The following is a 19,066-nucleotide window of genomic DNA, read 5'->3' as shown; positions in this document are numbered from 1 at the left end:
AACAAAAAACCAAACCTGCAGTTGAACATATCATGAAACTTGAATATGTGTGATTTCAAGGGTATAAATTTCATAGCAGAAAGGGCCAAGAACACAGAGTCATTGGCAGCCATCTTCCTACTAATAACCTTCAAGAGAGGTGCATGCAGAATAGTCATACAATAGTACGGTGTCATTGTTTACACTGAACTACTTGAACAAATGCTAAGATCTCCAATACTTCAAAACATTCCATTAAACAAGCGTAAGAAATACGGGCCCCAGGTATAACACCAATACTACCAATACGGAGGAAAAATAAGGGCCACCTCAATAATCGTTCAGATGAGCCTTGTTCCCCTTTTTAAAGTTGCCACAACACAAGCCCATACCTTCCTGTATTGCATGTTTAGCACCCTATTGGCTGAAGGGAGATCCTGGCTATCTCTAAGAAGACCACGTTTGCATGGCAAATCCCACAACCAGTTGCATGCTTTATTCTCCCATGTAGCAGAACCAGAACACCGACCACTGGCCCTCACAGGATGGAATGTATGAAATGATTTTAGAGCAGAAGCTGAAGACCATTGGGAGGAGCTACTTGAAGATGCTACAACTTGCTGAATAGGCGTCCCACAGATTGAAGGCAGCTTATAAAATGAGACAAGCAGCAGAAGTACTTTAGTTGGACCATGTATCCAGTATCAATGTACAAAATCCTATTCATGTATCATACTACAAGATTTAGATCAGAATAGCATCAGATATATAGGCAGGAAATTGAATGACAGTATTAGTTTACTACAGGACATAACAAGTTACCATTTTCTTCAAATTTCTATGATGTTGATTTAAATGAATATTGTAATGGCCTGAATTGTGCTATGGTCTCGAGTTTCAGTGTAATGCAAATGAACAAGCTATATGCAACAAAGGTTATGGTCCAAGAGACTAAGGTAGAGCCAAAAACAACCGGAACTAAAGAATATAGGACGTGATGTACATAACTGACATACTTTTCGATAACCCAAAGCCATCTTATGTGACTCCAAACGTTTGATGCGATTAAGAATGTAAAAGGTGTCTTCTGCACCTGTGTCCCCTGTATTTTGCATCATTACACAAGTTAATGGCAATTCTTGAGCCAATTCACCTTTATAAGTTTAAGAAACATGTTTGCATGAGAAGGTACAAAAGAATCACCTAGAAAGGGTAAATACCACTCATGCCGAATTATTCCCCTGCAAATTTTTGCAGTGTGAGAAGGGCAAGAACAAGTTATAGAGCTAAATAGTAAGACTACGTCAATATGAGCAAATCAAATGCAAACAGCAAACATCATAAATGCAAGTGCTGGACTTGGGAATTGGAATTGCACTTAGACTGGATCCTTGGCATAGTAATAGGAATTAAAGCCAAGCAATAAGCTAGAGTTTGACATAAAAATGTCTGAGTTCTAAGCAAGCAACCTGGGCTACATTCAGATATTTTAGTAAGCACAATGCATCTCAATCTAAAACATAACAAGTTGCCGTTGTCTGAGCACCATAACGATAACTATAGTTTTCTACTCTGCGCAATTCCAGTACAAAGTTAAGTGTTTCAGGGGATGATGTTATCACCGAAATGCAGTTGTCAGATCCTTTTACTTCTCATGCTAAATTCTGTCATGTTAAGCTGCAAGGAAAACTCTGTTTGGAATAAGTCCATGTACTGTGGTACAGTATCACTAGATAGTCAGAGAAAAGGGAGTGGAGGAGGGAAAAAGTCCTTGACACCAAAACCTGCTTGTTTCATCAAAAAGTTCAAGCTTCACGGAAAATCCAGCTTTCTCCAAGATCCAGCCAATTTCTTTGGCGTGATATTCCTCTCCCACCTATCACAGAAATACAATTCACATGCATCAAATCTCACATCCAAAATTCAAAAAGTGGAACATAACACCGAATTTGTTGAACAATATAATGACATCAACACAACCAAAGAAGAGAAGCTTGGAGTACACATTGTATGCTTCTCTAGTTTAACTATTAGGATTTAGTTTAAACTAGTGACCACCTCAATCCTTGAAGAGGTAAAACTAGTCAATACCAGTTTTCGCACTATCTGAACATAAGCCGAAAGTTTATCACCAATTCTGTCAAATACTTCAAGTAATAATAGTATTGCCTCCATCTCCACCTTCTTCTTTTTCACCTCTTGTAGGGACTTCTCATCACCAGAGCCATACAAGGACCTGATTTCTTGTAAATTCAGAAATGCAGCTTCTTTCAAGACAAAATTGCGGATCTTCATACGTTCTTCTAAACCAGGCATAACCTTTTCATGAGCCACCAACAACAAGCCTGCTAATTCAACCAGTTTCTGCTCTTTCACATATTTAAAAAATTCAAATTCAACTTCTTTGGTCTTCTGCGCCAGCAATCTCACAACTTCCAGAGCAGATCTCTGTCCCAGCAACAAAAAAAAAAGATGAGATAATTGCTGCAGACATCAATCGTGACACCTATTGAAACTACAACCATAATCTGACTTGAATTCTCAATTACTGTTCTTATTATAACCATGCCTTAACAAATCCCATACAAAAAGTTTCATTTACTGCATATACGCCTCCCACAAAACAGAAGGGAAATCCATACACTTGGAATGACAGTCTTGTGCAAATGCACAAACAGGAAAAGAAGAGAAAACGTTGCAAATTCAGGTTAACGTTGCAAATTCAGATAGTTGCACAAGAGCCATATGCAAAATTTCTCAAATAAACAGAGCTGGGGGAGGGGAGAAAGGAAGAGAGTCACGGGAAAGGCAAATAGAAGGGGAGTATTCAGAACTACTCCAGGGGGATCATAAGTGGCTTTGAGTCTTCATGCGATTTCCAGGACTACAGATATAGCAGCAAAATGCATCAATATTAAGTTACCTATATAAATTAAACCTTTAAAGAAACCAAAACATATGCTTAACAAAAAAAAAATGAAAATAACAAAGCCTAATATGAGTACAAACCGAAAACGGCCAAAGCAGATAATAAAGTAACTTGAAGACCATCTCAGTTGGTCCCTGTGGTATTGGATTAGCCATCCAGTAGGATTTATGCTTGTCTCCTTTAGAATTTATCCACACAGGCATCGAGCTTGGAGACCTGTGATGTGTGAAAGGGATACAACAAAACCATCCAGTCAAACTAATTTTGAAGATCTTCCATCCGATTTATACTTTACTATCATAAACAGGATCAGAAACACGGCAACTAATGTTGGCATCATCCATTTAGAAGTAAATCATACCTTAAATTCTCAAGAGCAAAATTCAGCGGCAACCACCCTTTTACATCCTTAAAATCCAATCTGACATTTGCTTGATCCGTAATACCAAGAAATAACTCAGTCAGTCTACAGGCCTGACTAGTAGCTGCTTTATGCAATGCAGGAAGTTCCCCATGGTTGTTGTGTGGAACAGCATCAACAGTAAAATCAATTTTTCCTGTCATTTCTCCATTCAGAACAGCATCCATACAATTTATGGAGTCAAAAAGAAACATACGATCCACACACCATCGAGGTATATCATTTTTGTAGGTTATCCCATTTATCCAAGTAACAAATGTTTCTTTCTTATCATGTGAGACAGCAAAAGTAATTTCATCTTCTAGGGAAGGATAACCATTCTTGATATAGTCTTCCATTTCTTCATCCACATATCCTTCTGGAGGCCGAAAAGTGTGTACCCTCTGCTTTAATAGAAAATAATAAGAATCATAGAGAGAGAGAGAACCAACACAGTTACTCTTGGAGTCTAGAGAAAGCACAAACTCAGAGGCAAGGACCATATTTCAACATTCATGATGATTAAAATAGTTGTACAAATAAACAAAACAACACAAGAAATTTCAAGCGAGCAATCTACTTTTCCCAATTTATAAATAAAACCTAAAACTTGGGAGAAGCAACATATCTGGGTGAATGACGTTGAAATATTCATGTGGCCGCAGAAGATCATGCTGTCATGCTATTTCATTCAGATCATCAAAATGTACACACGGATGATCTTAAGTCACTTAATTTACAGAAATTTGAAGTTAGATAGCCACTTGACAATACATAAACAAAAACTGTCTAAACTAATCTTGCCTAAGTGTATAGAGACTTCAAGCGTCCTAGACTCTATACGCAGTCTAATCACTTCACCCTGTAGCAAGAAATTGATCAAATTTAGTATTATGACATTAAAAATACCAAAGATGGGAGTCAAGAATATAATTTGACTCTAATCATGATGTAACATGAGAAAGGAAGGAAGAAAGGAAAGAAAATGCAACGAGATAAGTGACTAAGATACAAGATATCAGACATTACATGCTTGGTAAGCAACTTTATATAAGACAAAAATAAAGTTCTAAGATGATGCGATGCAGCAAGGGAGTTATCATACTCATACATACCCCTTCCATTCTGCCTTATCCAAAATCAGCTCAGCTGCCAGAAAAAATTCTCTGATTTTTTGTCCTGCTGGAAAAACCACACGGCTGCAGACGTCTGAGAGAGCATTTGCATAAATCAAATCAATTAAGTGAGACAAAAGTTGATCGCACCAAGGAGAAAAGAAAAAAGATCGTTCGTTTATGTTTTTGTGTCTCTGTCTGCTAAAAAAGATTGCCAAAGGTCTCGACTTGTCACCTTTTCAAACTGGCTCTCTTCTCAGGGCATCCTTATTTTTTGATGCACCGTTCACCCAAAAATTGCATAATAAGAAAAATGCATGACAGATTAGGCATGTACGTGAGTCCATGGTTCAAAGACTCGGCCGAGTCCCAGTAGATCCGGCTGAGTCGTCACCGGAGATAGTAGACCCGGTGCGAATTCGTTCAGACTCGGAAGATTCGGGCTGAGTAGACTCCCGGACCCAAAAGAGCATCCGAGTCAACCCGTACTGACTCATCAGATATCCATGAACGACTCGGAGACTTTTAGGGTATGAACAAATTTTAATATATTGATGCAAAAAAAAAAAAACCTACCCGCATACAATTTATGAGAAATTGCAGACAGAGTTCTTATTTATTTCAATGTTGTTAAAAAATTGAAACTATGAGTTAGGATTTAAGATTATGAACTTGCAAACAAATCATGTGCTAAGTTGATTGAATTTTGTTGAAAAAATATGAGATATTATTCTGTTAGAATAATATTTTATAGAAAAATAAAATTATTTTAACTCATTATTGATATTTTGGATTTCAGATATTACCGAATTTATCGATTCTTTGATCTAATTTACCAAACAAAAGATTGGACGGTAATTGGATATTGATTTTAAAAAACCAATTCCCAAAATTTTTTTTACTAGATCGCCAATTACCTGAACACTCTTACCTTCAACCCTTACCATTTTATTGGTGATGGATATAGTGAGTTTATTTGGACAACAAGAATTTGGAATAAAAATTTCAGATTTTGTTTTGCTTGTATCGTACACACAATTCCCAATCACCTTTTTATCTCACATACATCACATCACAAAAAGTGCTACAGTAACTGGATCAAATAAATCATCCAAATAAATTTTTATCCAAACAAACAGACTATTTTTTTCATGCACTATTTGTTTTAAAGGTTCATTTGGTTCACAAACTGGAAAGAATGAAATGACTCGTTATCGGATTATTAATCTTGGGTTGAATCATTTTGGGATTAATAATACAAGTTATCCAGTGTTTGGTTGTTTTAGATTGGATAGGATATATTAGGAATAATCATATATTGTGTTTGGTTGGAGATTGGATGAGATATAATTATTATTTTAATGACCAAAATACCCCTTAAATCAAATTCTTTTATTAAAATATAATAATTTGAAACTTTAGAATTATAAAGCAAATAATTATTTGAAACTTTAGAATTATTTGAAACTAGTTTTGTACCCGTTCATTGAACGGGAATCGTCGAAAAATAATAAACTTTAGTCAATTTATAAAAATGTCGATATAAAATACATATTTAATGTATAATCTATTATAACTTGTCTTAAGTATATTACTATGTGCACATTGTAATGTAAAGTATTCTTATAATATAAATTTGAACATCTAATTCAGTGAATAATAATTCAAAAATAGAAAAAATAACATTCAACAATATCATAACATTCAAAAACTTGAAAATAAATAAAAAGTGCAGTAAATAGTATCAAATAATATTCTACTATTCAGAAACTTGTTTTTGTTTTTGTTTTGTTTAAACATTCTCTTCGATTTGTTCGTGCAAATCAGCGTTTATTGATTTTCTATTATCACTGCATGATAGTAAAATAGGATAACTAAGTATAAAAAAAATGATTTATCGCATTCAAGTTTGTGTATAACAATACGTAAAGATTATAATTAAGTAAACGACCAGAGTCTTTTAATTAACTAATGAATTTGCAGATATATCTAATAGAGATATTTATGTCTCTTGTATTTATATCGCATTACTTTTCAGTGCCTTTTGTTTTTTGTTGTTTTTCCTGAAGGCAAATTAATAAACATCGTAGTATATGATCACAAAAATCAATTAACAAACATGTTAGAAAAAATCCTACAAAAATAACGATGAAAGTACTTGTTTAAATCCTATGTCTTCATACAAAACAAATAAAACAAAAAATAAAAAATAAATAAAATTCAAGATATGTTACTAAACTCTTACAATTGAAGATCAACATGCCTTTTTAATATATATATATATATATATATTGAAAGAATATGTACTTGATAATCAAGAGGAGTGGAAATCCAAAATCGATACTTTAATATGCCAACCGCTTTGCACTGAAAATATCTAACCATGAATTTGATACTTGAAATCAATATATTAGAGGCTATATGTAGTGTACACATAAGAAATAAGAATTGATAAGAATACAAAGAAATATTGATAAGAACATTAAAAGTATGTTTATCTTAATTTAAATTGTTTAAAGTACATAACTTTGGCTAGGAAATAAGAATGCTATAATATTAAGAATTTTTATAGGAAATAAAATCATAATCGTCCAAATAACTATGGGTAGGAAATAAGACTTTATGTGACCCGTACTATGCACGTATATAAACCTGTACGTAATAAATTTACAAATGCGTTATCAAGATAGATTTTACCGACCTTAAAAGACCATCTCCACTATATCGAGTCATTTAAGTGCATGGACTCCTATGATATGGGTCTACACACGAAATACTCCCCTCCATTTGGGCAGAGATGTATTGTGATTAAGGAATTATTAGCAGAAATATATTTAAAAAAAAGACGGGCGGAGGACACTACGGACGGAGGCCATTCTCTTGGATTGGAGGACATTACGGACGGAGGGTCGGGTAGGGGCCTTCGGGGTGCAAAACTTCAACAAATATCTAATGTTTTATCTCATATTTCTTTAGCTATGATAATGGGATTTTATTTCTTTGGTTGATGACACTCCATTTTCTTTATGGACTTTTTCAGAATTTTTCAATAAGATGAAATGCCATTTTTCTTTGTACATTAATTATGCATGGGGATTGTGAATCTTGTAAAAACTTTCTCGGGCTAACTTTCGTTAATTTCCATGTCTAGATTGTTTGTATGTTGTTCTATATATGAGTAGATTATCTTAAAATAAAAAGGATCTATGATGAAGCTGTTAAAAAAAAAAGAATAGGACACTATAAAAAAATATATTATCATTTATTCCTATATATCTAATAGAGGAGATTTATGTCTCTTTTATTTATATCGCATTACTTTCCAGTTCCTTTTTTGGGTAGGAAATAAGAATCATATAATATTAAGAATTTTTATAGGAAATAATAATTGATATATATCCAAACAAAAAAGGAGCAAGCCACGTAGGAAACTACTTGTCATCTCGTTAAGCCATGTAGGAAAGAGAAAATATGAAGGGATAAGTATGAGAGTACGACTTTATTATATATATATATATATGATAAGGGGTTTTGACATATAAAAATTTGCATTCACTTAAACTCAGTCTATTCGAACCCTTAAAAATAGATTTTAACATGATTTTTTCAATCTAAATTTGAAATTCAATTAAATAATAGGTTGAGTTTTGGCTAAGTTAGGATTAAATTTAATAAAATCCAACCCGCCTAATAGAGAATATTTTCTTCTATATCGAAAATTTTTCTTTGGATTAAGGTTGGGCTTATTGAAAGCATCATTTGCAAAACCCAATTGATAAGGGTGTGTATTTATATAGAATTTGGTTGGGAAAATAAATTAGTAAGGGCAATTTAGTCCAAGGGCAATATAGTCCTTTTATTATGATATAAGTAGGGGTAAATTAGCTTAAAAATTTAAATTAATTAATAGGAGTAATTTGTCAAAAATTTAAAATAATGAAAATGGACAAAATAGTAAAAAAATTCGATATAATTAGTAGGAGTAAATTAGTCCGTTTATTATTATATTATTATGTGAGAGAATAGTTATATAATATTCAGTATGCATTTGTATTATTCGCAATGACAAATTAGTCCAAATATTATTATGTTGGTAGTAGGGGCAAAATAGTGAAAAAACCTTAAATTAATTAGTAGGGACAAATTAGTCCATTCATATTATATTACTGCGTGAGGGTAAGGTTATATAATTATGAGAGTATAAATTTATATTATTTGTGAGGGTAAATTAATTTAAAATTTTATTATCCTATCCCTTAGTTATCCCAAGATGACTAAATAGTTTGTTTGGATATGAGTTTATCTGGATGAGTTATTTGAGATAATTACTGTAGCACTTTTTATGATGTGATGTACGTGAGATAAAAAGGTGATTGGAAAGATAAAAAGATGATTGGAATTTGTGAAGTAAATTTTTTTATTTCAAATTTTCCTAATCCAAACACTAAGATGACTATCTCCCTCATGGTATTATTTTATCCCATGAATGGGGGATTAATTCTGTTAATTAGAATGTGTCATCTTAAGCGTAAAATGCAATTAAATATGGGATCACACAGGATAATTAATGTAATTATATGTCATCCCTGAATCAAACGGACCCTAAGGGAATGGGAGGGAAGGGAAAGGAAATGGAGTAATGACGTTTATATTGGTTTTTGAGGAGGGAAAAAAAAAGAATTGGAAGAAAAAAAATGAGGGGTAAGGTTTCACTATTTTTGGTTAGGTTTCGAAAGTGGGTGGGAATGGAGAAAAGGAATATCAAAATTGAAAATTTTAAATTTTCTAAAATTCCTATAATGTGTTTTTGGATAAAAACAAGTGTGATAGTTTTCTTTGCTTTCCTCCCATATGTGTTTTTCAATAAAAAAAAAAGGGAAATTTGCCAAATTGGTCCCTAACATTTACCAAAAACACTTTTTTAGTCCTTAACATAAAAAATCAGCCAAAATGATCCTTCACATTTAAATTATGAGCCAATTTGGTCCTATTGCTCGTTTTTGCTCATTTCTCCGGCTAAAAATAGCACCCCCCCTCACGTGGTCATATTTTTAGGGGCAAAACCGGAAAACACATTTCATTACCGGTCAAAAGAAGCCATCTTTCCTTCATCTAATCACCGCCGGAGTTTGAATTAGGTACATAGGAGGAGGCTCGGTTCCCCCAACCCCAACTCCAACTCCAACTCCAACCCCAGCTGGAAAAGGCCCTTGTCTTTCCTGCCAATACGGCGCCGGAGTTGTCACCGGCGCAACCTGCTCCGCCTGAGGAGCCTGGGGTGGAGGTTTTTGCTGGTAAAACTCATCGACTTTCCTCCTGTACATATCTTGATCATGGCCTGAAATTTGCATCTTCTGCAACTCATGCATCTGCCGTTGAATCTCCGCCGCCGGAGGAACCACGGGCTCGTCTATCACCTGCCGAACCATAACCGTAGGGGCCACCGGCGGAGGATCCTGCAACTTCGCCGGCGTGGGATGACCCTTTTCCAAACCAAACAAAAAATCAGGGCTCCTCGCCGGCTCCTTCACCCCAGAAACCGCCACAGACTGCGGAGAAGAGCCCTCCAAATTCTGATTAATCTGCGCAGCATTCAACGCGTCAACAAACCACTGCCTCTCAGCCTTGGAATCATCCGACTCAAAACTACTCACGGACGGCGGTGGGTTGGCATTCAACAGAAATATAAACAGCCTCAGCCTCGTCGGCTTAGCTGAAGACCGATGAAGACGGTCATATTCAATGAAATGTGTTTTCCGGTTTTGCCCCTAAAAATATGACTACGTGAGGGGGGTGCTATTTTTAGCCGGAGAAATGAGCAAAAACGAGCAATAGGACCAAATTGGCTCATAATTTAAATGTGAAGGATCATTTTGGCTGATTTTTTATGTTAAGGACTAAAAAAGTGTTTTTGGTAAATGTTAGGGACCAATTTGGCAAATTTCCCAAAAAAAAATGCGCGTTACTTTTCCTTTCCATTAGATCATCTCCTTTCCATTCCTTCCCTTCAATTTCAAACGCTGCCTTAATTAAAAACTCCATGCCCCCTACCCGGAAAAAAAAAAAAAAACTTTCTGAATCGCGGTCGCGGCGGAGTGCCTTCCCATCTATGATCTACCACACCAGGACGCCAGACATTAAAGGTGAGACCTTTGCTCAGTCTCTTTTCGCCTAAAACTCAGAAGGGAAAAAGGTGGAGAAAATCCTGGTTTAATCTCTTATTATTTTCAGTCTTCTGCCCTTGTTTCTTTGAGGTTTGCTTTCTGATAACATAAAACACCCTGATTTTTTACTTTTTCCTTAGGAGCTTCACAGGAGCTGAGTCTAAGTCTGAGAGGTCAACATGCTTGATTATGTGGTATTTTCACTCTCTTGCTTTCCTTATTTTCTGTTTTTCTGTCTATTGCTAAATTTCTTTTGAGGAACAGAAAAAATAAAAATGGAGAAATAATATGCCTTCAAGACACTTGAGAAACAAAAAGGAAATTGTTTGTCCAGCCCCACCTTTTGTGTGCTTGAAAAAAAAAAATACTGCAATTGGCTTCTGTAGTTTTAGCTGGAAAAGATGTAATTTTTCACGCTTTTGTTTGTCCAGCCCCACCTTTTGTGTGCTTAAAAAAAAATACTGCAATTGGCTTCTGTAGTTTTAGCTGAAAAAGATGTAATTTTTCACGCTTTTGTTTTCTGTTTTTGTGTATGAAAAAAAGAAAGAAAAGAGAATTTGTTTAGGCAAAATTTGTTCGAATTCAATTTTCAGAGCAGTACATTGAATTGGGTGAAAAAAAAGTTACTTTTAATGTTTTTCTTTTCTATTATTTTTTTGGGACAACAGAAAAGAAAATCTATTTAGAACAGAATTTCTCCGGGTTCAATTTCCAGAGCAGCACGTTATGAAAAAAGTCATTCTAAATTGTTCTCCCAAGAAGAGTATACTATTAAAGACAGAACTCTGGTTAATTTTTTTGCCAACTACTGCAGATCATGCGTTGATTTTGGCATCAAACTTCGTGTTAATTGCACGTGTTTTAAATCTTGATTTTGTCTCACTATCATGTTTCGCCTTCAATTTGCTTTTGGTAACTGAATTCCTGCTCAGGCGCATTAATTTACGTACTCTTGTATAATCTATATAATGGATCTGTCCACAACTCTGTACTACTGGTACGAGCGTTGTTTGCACTTATATGCTGTGGTCTTCATAAGCTATCCATGATTTGGAATTCAGAGTAACCTAAACATGGAAATAAGCATAGGTTTGAGTGTGTAACAGGTGTCCTTGAAAGAAATAAAAGACCGAAGTTCACTTTGTAAGTTAGGAACATATATGTTTGAGATGATATCATTTCTGATCCTTCGTGAGGTTATTTGTGTCATCTGCTGATTGCTTTCCTAGTCATACTTTTGTTGGTTCCAATGAGTTGGCAAGGTTAGCGAATGAGTGGGTTGTTGTCCTCAGTAGTTCTGCTTTCTTGTTGAACCTATTTGCATTGTTAGGAATGTAGTGTAGCTTTTCTGTTGCATCCTAGTTTTTCTTTTCCCCAGTATGTGCAAGATGTTTAGGTAGAAGGCCGTTACAAAAGTGTAAAGACTTCTTGCATGGTATTGAATATGCAATGACATCTACAAAATTCTTTTGAAGTAGGTGGGTGTTCTTATTCATCTTGGATGGTGGTACATGTGAATACTATGTGCAAATAAAGTACTCCTTGGTCATTTTTTTTTCCTTTGTTTCTCTCCCCCTTTTGTATCTTTACCAGCTTCTGTTGATATGGCAGAAATGCAACTGTGAGAAAGCACTTAGGTTGCATAAGCAAGTTGAAGATCTTATTCGGATTGATAATAAGTCTCGATTTGTTTCGTTGGTTAGAAGGGTGTTGGAAAAGAAGAATTCTGTGACTAACGAAAATGTACTTGACTCAAAGGATGTGCTGATGTGGATATGTTCCCACCAAGCATTAGCTTGTGCCACGGCATTGCTGGAAGGAAAGACGGGACTATCTGTGGATCTTAATGTGACGCTCAAATGTGGGTTTTACCCATTGCACTATGCAGCTGAAAATTTATGTTGCGGCCTTACAGATGTTTTTCTGAAGCATGGAGCTTTAACTTCCCTTCCTTGCAGCGTTCATGGGTCAAGATATAGTGGAAAGCTCCCTCTAAGTGTGGCACTTGAGGCAATAGGCTGTCATCCATTCCTGCGTGATTGGAGTCCCAATAAATCGATCTTCAAGCTAATTTATATTTTTTGCCTGCCGGAAATGGTGCTTCCGTCTTTCCCTTCTTTCTTTAAACCTTTTCACCTGTCACAATTGTATGTCGTTAAACTAGTATAGGAATGTTGTTCACCTTTTTGATCGGTTATCCCTTTTGACAGGCAGAGCCATTGGAGACCTTAAAACTGCTGGCCTTGCATACTGAAGAGTTGCAGGTGATAAGTTCCTCAAATGTTCATGAGGGGAGACTTGTTCAGCTTGTTGCTCTATTGTTGGTTGCTAGGGAAAAATTACTTGCTCCGGCTATTGATAACAGTGTTGATGGATCCTTTATTGGGCAGTGCATCCTAAAAGAATTAGCTTTATTACTTGATCAAGAGGTTAAGTTAATGGGTACTGCCCATAATGAGGAGTTGAACAGGTGCAGGCAAATGAAAGATGCAATACGTTCTATGGGATTGATGCTTAATGTTTTTGATAAGGCTGGCGGTCCCATTGATAGATTTCGCTACTTCATTGCACTTGGGGTATGCATTTCCAGCACTTTATCTTGGTGCCGCTACTGTTTCTTATTCATCTTGAACTTAAGTAAGCTTTCTTTCTCTTTCAGAATGATATACCACCACACATCGTTGTACGAAATGTGATTTGTTTGCTCAAAGATTTGGGGTTTGCTTTGAAGACGGAGGACATTGATGTGTCTGATATAAGTTGGTAAGCATTATATAGGTAGTTTTATATGCTTATTCGTTTTCATGATTCTATGAAAAATTCTTGTTCTTTTTAGTGCCATCACCTAGCTTGTGTTTGGTAAGATTACCATTTTTATTTTTTTTCACAGTATTTACCCCTGAAGTTTTACCCAATTGGCCTCCATTGAGAAAATAATTGCACCTATGTAAGTTTTGGGACTTTTTCTGGAAAGTTTTAAAGGACAAAAGTAGTAAGATCTGAAATTTGGGGAAAAATTAAAATGTTGCCATGGGCCCAAAAGCCATCACCCTCGAGGGGGCCACTTGTGGCTGATCCCGAACAAGGATCCTAGATTCATTAATCCGTCGTCCGTAGTCCGTATCAATAAAGCCGCCCAAGGTGCCGTTTTAGGATTCTTAGTTAGGGTAGTTTTCATAGTTTTGATTAGTATTTTTAGTTATTTTTATTTAGTTTTCCTATTATTAGCTATAATTGTCGACAAAGGAGTACATGAAGGAAGAAGGAAGGAAAAATAGTGCAGGATCTGTTTCTCAAAGTGATCTGCATGCAGATCAGGTCCAGCTGCGGATTGGGGGCTGAGACTCCCCTTTTGGATCTGCTATGCAGATCTGCAACACACTAAAGAAATTCTAAGGTGGCTGCTATTCTGATTTTATTCGTTTTTGCTGATTTCAAGTGTATTTTCTTTCCTTTTCGGTTTATAATACTTAAGGCCCATAAATAAGTGTTCCTAGGATTTATTTGGACAGCTTTTGACATTATTATTAAATTTTAATACTTCTGCGTTGGATTTTTTTCCTTTGCTTGAGTGTTTACAAGGTTGGATTCTTGTTGAATCTAGACGGGATTCTTGTTGAATCTTGGTTTTCCTTTTGGGGTACTATCATGTATCAACTCCTGATTTGTTTTTTGGATTAGTTCGTGAAACTATTCCTATTAAATTGTTTCTGCTACCACATCAAGGGTGTGAAAAACCAAAGCTTCCACCACGATCTTGCAATACAACATCCTCCCTACTCCATGCAGTTGGTATTTAGGCTAGAACCTTTTGTGAGGTGAGCCTAGGTTGTCCTTCATTGTCTGTCAGAGGCTCTTAATGTAATTTATTTTAGAATTTGAGGGATCTAGCAGAAATATTGCCTAAACGCAAGGGTGTGAATTGTGAAATGTAATAAAGTGTTGATGCAATACTAGCTATCACTGACCTTCACCCTATTTGTTCTTGAATTGATACTGGCAATGTGGCGGAACAAGCATGGTGACCAGATTGAACCTCCAGGAATCAGGTAAATGGTCAACATCTACATGTTTTTTGGTCATCTTATTAGTGATTGTGAAAGATAAACTGGAAATTAAATTAAACAAAAGGATGTGAAGAAAGAGTTCAATTGGGCAAAAGGATCATTGCTAAATTGTTTCCTTTTCCCCCTGTAACAGCAAGACTCAGCATGGCTCTTGACAATATACTGCAGCCCAAGTCAAGCTGGTCTGAGTTCAATCAGGTAACATTCTCCAATTGACTGGTGTCAACTGGATGATAGGTTGGAATCGCATAAATAACTAATACCTCCTTTTCTTCTGTTAATAGTGACTATTTGGATTAAAAACTGAAATTCTAGTAAATTGACTTAAAAGATACATTCTTTTTCTCAACCTTTTGCATGTTCCATGTTTTCAAGAATGAAACTATCCCAAAAATTCTGGCCTATATATATCAGAAGAGACATCAAACAAGGTTGTGAAAGCATTTTTAATCTTAGCATGACAGGAGCTTTAACATGCTATAACCCCAGACTAAGGTATGGGGCTATTTATACATTACATTGTGCTACAACAAAGATTTCTTTACTACGTTTCTTATTGAACGCTTTTATGCTCAGAACATTGTTAGATTAATTAAGGTACTCTTAAATCACATGATCGTCAAAAGCGATGGTGATCTAGTTTTGAAATTGCTTTTATGTTATTAGACTTTATTGCGTAGTTGCCACAACCCGGATTGCCCAGATGTGTACTTTAGTTAAGTATCTCAATGCACTCTGATACAGCCCCAGGTTGATCTTTATGCTATGACACACCGTATAAGTCATTTGGGTAAAATACAATGCAATTGTCTGTGGACTAATATTCTGACGCCGGCAGTATTCAACATTGCTGTTGTTTTACTGAAGCAACTAGGTACTTGTTTGAGTCCCCATCAGGCTATCTTTGGAAGTTCATTATGTTTGGTTAGTACAAGAACAACGGGGGATCAATTTACCTACCTCCTGTAGGCTTGGTTTTCTTTCTGTGTACCATTTGTGTCTATGGCTTTTGATGTCGGGCTATTAGTTGCTGCTCATGCCTTGGTGCTTTCCTGTCACAATTTCCTATTATCTGTGTGATCCAACCTTGAAGTGCACTGACAAAGCATCTTGGTTTTCATGTAGAACTCCGTAAATGGTGATGGGGGACAGCGGCAGATTCAAATGAATTCCCCGTTCCCTGCTGGAATTTCGGTTTCTTCGTTGAAATCATTCCATACGTGTCTAGGATTCATGCCCAGGCCTGCGCCTGTGCCAGCGCCACCAAGGGGAACTCAGAAAATAATCAGAGGAATGCAACCTGGGTCCAGGCTTTGTTGGGCTACTCATTGGGCCTTTCGTGCCCTTACTATCAAGAGAAGGATTTCATGATACCTAGCTATCTACCTAGTTTGACCGTGGAACACTAACGCCTCATTGAGTATTACCCACTGTTGAAGTGTCGATTAACATCTAGTGTGTTTGGACAGGAGATTATTTATCCAAATTTATTTGCTTACATCACCATTATAATTTTCAATACACCTTTTGATTTTTTCAATTACCTTTTTATCTGTGGGTTTAAGTTTAGGATTTACAAAAGTCAAACTGTCGTAATTGACAAAAAAAAAAAAAATTACCTTTTTATCTTACATACATCACATCATAAAAAGTGTTACAGTAAAAATATTTTAAATAATTTACAATCATAATTTGCCGATCATTAAAAATGTTTCTTGGGTTGTGAACCATCTTTTTTTATAAGCTGAGAAACTCAGACTTTTTGAATTAATAAACCATCTTTGAGTTGGACTGGAATTGAATTTCCAACAGACAACTACTGCTAGTACTACTTTTGCACAGATCGAACTGGGACGATTTAGCGTAGGGGTGTTGTCTTTTCAGTGCTTTAATTGTTACTAGTATTTTCTATTTGAACCACTCATCTTGCTGAACTTTTGCCATATATATCATAAAATCTAATTATGTTTTCCTTAAACTGACTCAAACGGATTTTGTTCTTTGTAGAATAATGCTTGAAGGTGGTGATGAAGGATATACTGCTACAATTTTGGGTTTGAGCAAAAGATATTTGTATGACAGAAAAAAATGAAATAGACACGATATTATTCTGATTAGGTTTTACCGTGTTCTGATTGGTAGCTTTTCTGTATTTGATTCAAGGCTTATTTTAACATTATTTCGAGAAATTCGCCGTATTTTAGAATATCTCAAAAATAAAAAGTATGACAAAAATTTTGGAACTGAGGGAGTACTATAATGTGATTCCATTCTCCAAACGCGTGTAAACAAATCAATTTTTATAATCATGAAACCTTCTCTCGCCCTTCTTTATTAAAGAATTCAGATCCCATGCATCATAATAAGGTTATCAACTAGACAACAACGCATGATAGTCTAATATACATGCATGCTTAAAACCTTCTCGAAAAAAAAAAAAAAAAAAGAAGAAAAGATTGCATGGAAGAAGGGCAGAGAAGATCTATAATATGAACCTAGGCTTAGGCCTAATTTTGAGTGGTGAAACCGTGGAATCGTGAAAATGTACTAACGACTATGATGCGGACACCACATTATGTGAGTTTAAATGATTTTCCTCCGGAGCAATGTGAAGTCTAAGATTAGACAGTTATGGTCTGTAGACAATACCTTGGTTACATACATTGATGTCTTGTTCTAACCACAAGTATTTTGCTATGGCAAGACCTATCCTCGAGAAAAGCAAGGGTCTAAGAATTAAATACTGAAAACTTGTCTTTGCATTATTGTTATTTCATTATTGCTATTCACTTGTGGCTTGAAGAAAGAAGGCCATAGTTGATGTCAGTAGTTAAACAAGCTTCCCTACTTGTCTCTTGAAATGTAGGCTGCGGAGAATTCTTTTTCTTGCTTATACTCGTAATTAGGGCTGCAAACGAATCGAGCCGCTCGCGAGCGGCTCGAGTCAAGCTCGAGTCGAGCTCGATATTAATCGAGCTCGAGCTGGCTCGAGTCAAACTCGAGCTCGAGCTCGAGCTTAGAATATTAAGCTCGTTAGCTCACGAGCCGGCTCGCGAGCTTGGGTATATATATATTTTTTTATTTTTATTTAATAAAATTACGTATATTATATATATTTTTTTTATTTTTTATTTTCATAGTAAAATTACGTATATATCCTTAATATTTTATTATTTATTAAGAAAAAAATATTATTTTATTTATTTTTTAAAAAATAAAATAATTATTTTTTATTTTTTTTCGAGCTCGAGCTCGAGCTCGGCTCGACTTGATTCGAGTCAAGCTCGAGCTCGAAATTTGCCGGCTCGTCGAGCTCGAGCTCGAGCTTGATAAAATTTAGTCGAGGCTCGGCTCGATTAGCTCAAAATTCGACTCAGCTCGACTCGTTTGCAGCCCTACTCGTGACATTGTGAGTTGAACTAATTTTAGGCTCTTATACGACAAGGTTTTTGTACGGCCAGGCTAATATGTTTGCATAAAGTGTACCATTTAATCTGTGCCCGAGTTCTAAAGTTCTATTTATTTTGTAAATCGAGTTTGGACTTGTTAAAATTCAATCCATAAAAACCCATTGACAGTTCTAATTAAAATAAAAGAAAGGTACAAAAAAGAAATAGCATCTTATTGTTTTGTGATTCCTTCTCCCCGTTTCGCTCTTTAAATCTCACCCTAAAGAAGAGAAGAGAAGAGAAAATAAAATAAAATAAAACTTTGTTTCGTGCTAGGTAAATTCCGCAAATTTAGTGGTGGTTTCGTACATAGGGTTGGGAGATGGCTGTTAGCGGAAAAGCCACCACGACTCATTTTCAAAATAATGTATCTTTCACTAATCATCTAATCCTAACCTTTATCTTTCACAATCATCTTTCCTGCCAACACTTTGGTGGTCGCCAAACCTTTTGCATTTACGTGCAAAGAAACAAAACAAAAGGTGATTATTACTTAGTGTGATTATTGATTAATTGACAATCGACACATATGTCTTTAATCCAAATCTCTTCCACAGTTCCACAGCGACTCTAAAATAATGCAATAGTAAATGCATATTGGCAGTATTCCTAAAGTTCTATAGCACTATTAGTGGGCTGAAACTTATCGTTTCGACAAAAACTATCTGTGGACTGGAATGAAGTCGATTTCTGCAGCTATAAACTGCATAATATTAATGGTGTTAACATCACAATAATTGAACCCCTAATTTTCCACTCATATGTAATGATCTATCCACGCTAAGACTATTTGTATTTTTCTTCTTGACAAACAAATTTAATTAGCTGATATTAATTACATTTCTCATCCTATAAATGAAATTTTCTTTTTTTTCTTTCTCCTTTACCCAAAAAATTTTGAATGACAAAGAGTTTTCTGTGGAAAACGGAACTTTAATCCTAATTGGAGATTGTGATTTGTGA

The 19,066-nt window shown here is 35.5% G+C and overlaps 2 protein-coding genes across 7 annotated transcripts; one reads left to right on the top strand and one right to left on the bottom strand.

Moving 5' to 3' along the window:
* Positions 1-16: 16 nt before the first annotated feature.
* LOC113773082 lies at positions 17-4,940 on the bottom strand. 2 transcript variants are annotated; one of them, XM_027317614.1, is made up of 9 exons: positions 4,659-4,940; positions 4,424-4,517; positions 3,270-3,712; positions 2,989-3,124; positions 2,071-2,427; positions 1,764-1,855; positions 1,183-1,220; positions 996-1,081; positions 17-629 (listed from the first exon to the last, which is right to left on the bottom strand). In XM_027317614.1, the coding sequence occupies exons 2-9, from the start codon at positions 4,430-4,432 to the stop codon at positions 321-323; spliced, it is 1,470 nt and encodes a 489-aa protein (XP_027173415.1). In that variant the 5' UTR covers positions 4,433-4,517; positions 4,659-4,940; the 3' UTR covers positions 17-320. The 2 variants fall into 2 exon arrangements, with proteins under 2 accessions (XP_027173415.1, XP_027173416.1); XM_027317615.1 differs by lacking the exon at positions 4,659-4,940 and having other exon boundaries at positions 4,424-4,624.
* A 5,502-nt stretch (positions 4,941-10,442) lies between these two features.
* LOC113776124 lies at positions 10,443-16,152 on the top strand. Of its 5 annotated transcripts, none has more exons than XM_027321209.1 (8): positions 10,443-10,566; positions 10,728-10,781; positions 12,199-12,684; positions 12,798-13,163; positions 13,247-13,350; positions 14,587-14,636; positions 14,788-14,852; positions 15,780-16,152. In XM_027321209.1, the coding sequence occupies exons 2-8, from the start codon at positions 10,767-10,769 to the stop codon at positions 16,023-16,025; spliced, it is 1,332 nt and encodes a 443-aa protein (XP_027177010.1). In that variant the 5' UTR covers positions 10,443-10,566; positions 10,728-10,766; the 3' UTR covers positions 16,026-16,152. The 5 variants fall into 5 exon arrangements, with proteins under 5 accessions (XP_027177010.1, XP_027177014.1, XP_027177012.1 ...); XM_027321213.1 differs by having other exon boundaries at positions 10,444-10,566; positions 12,346-12,684; XM_027321211.1 differs by having other exon boundaries at positions 10,444-10,566; positions 14,605-14,636.
* The last annotated feature ends 2,914 nt before the right edge of the window (positions 16,153-19,066 follow it).

The sequence above is a fragment of the Coffea eugenioides genome, chromosome 6, assembly GCF_003713205.1.
Source record: "Coffea eugenioides isolate CCC68of chromosome 6, Ceug_1.0, whole genome shotgun sequence".
Taxonomy (NCBI): domain Eukaryota; kingdom Viridiplantae; phylum Streptophyta; class Magnoliopsida; order Gentianales; family Rubiaceae; genus Coffea; species Coffea eugenioides.
The sequence above is the reverse complement of the archived record's forward strand: the minus strand, read 5'-3'. Positions and strand labels throughout refer to the sequence as shown.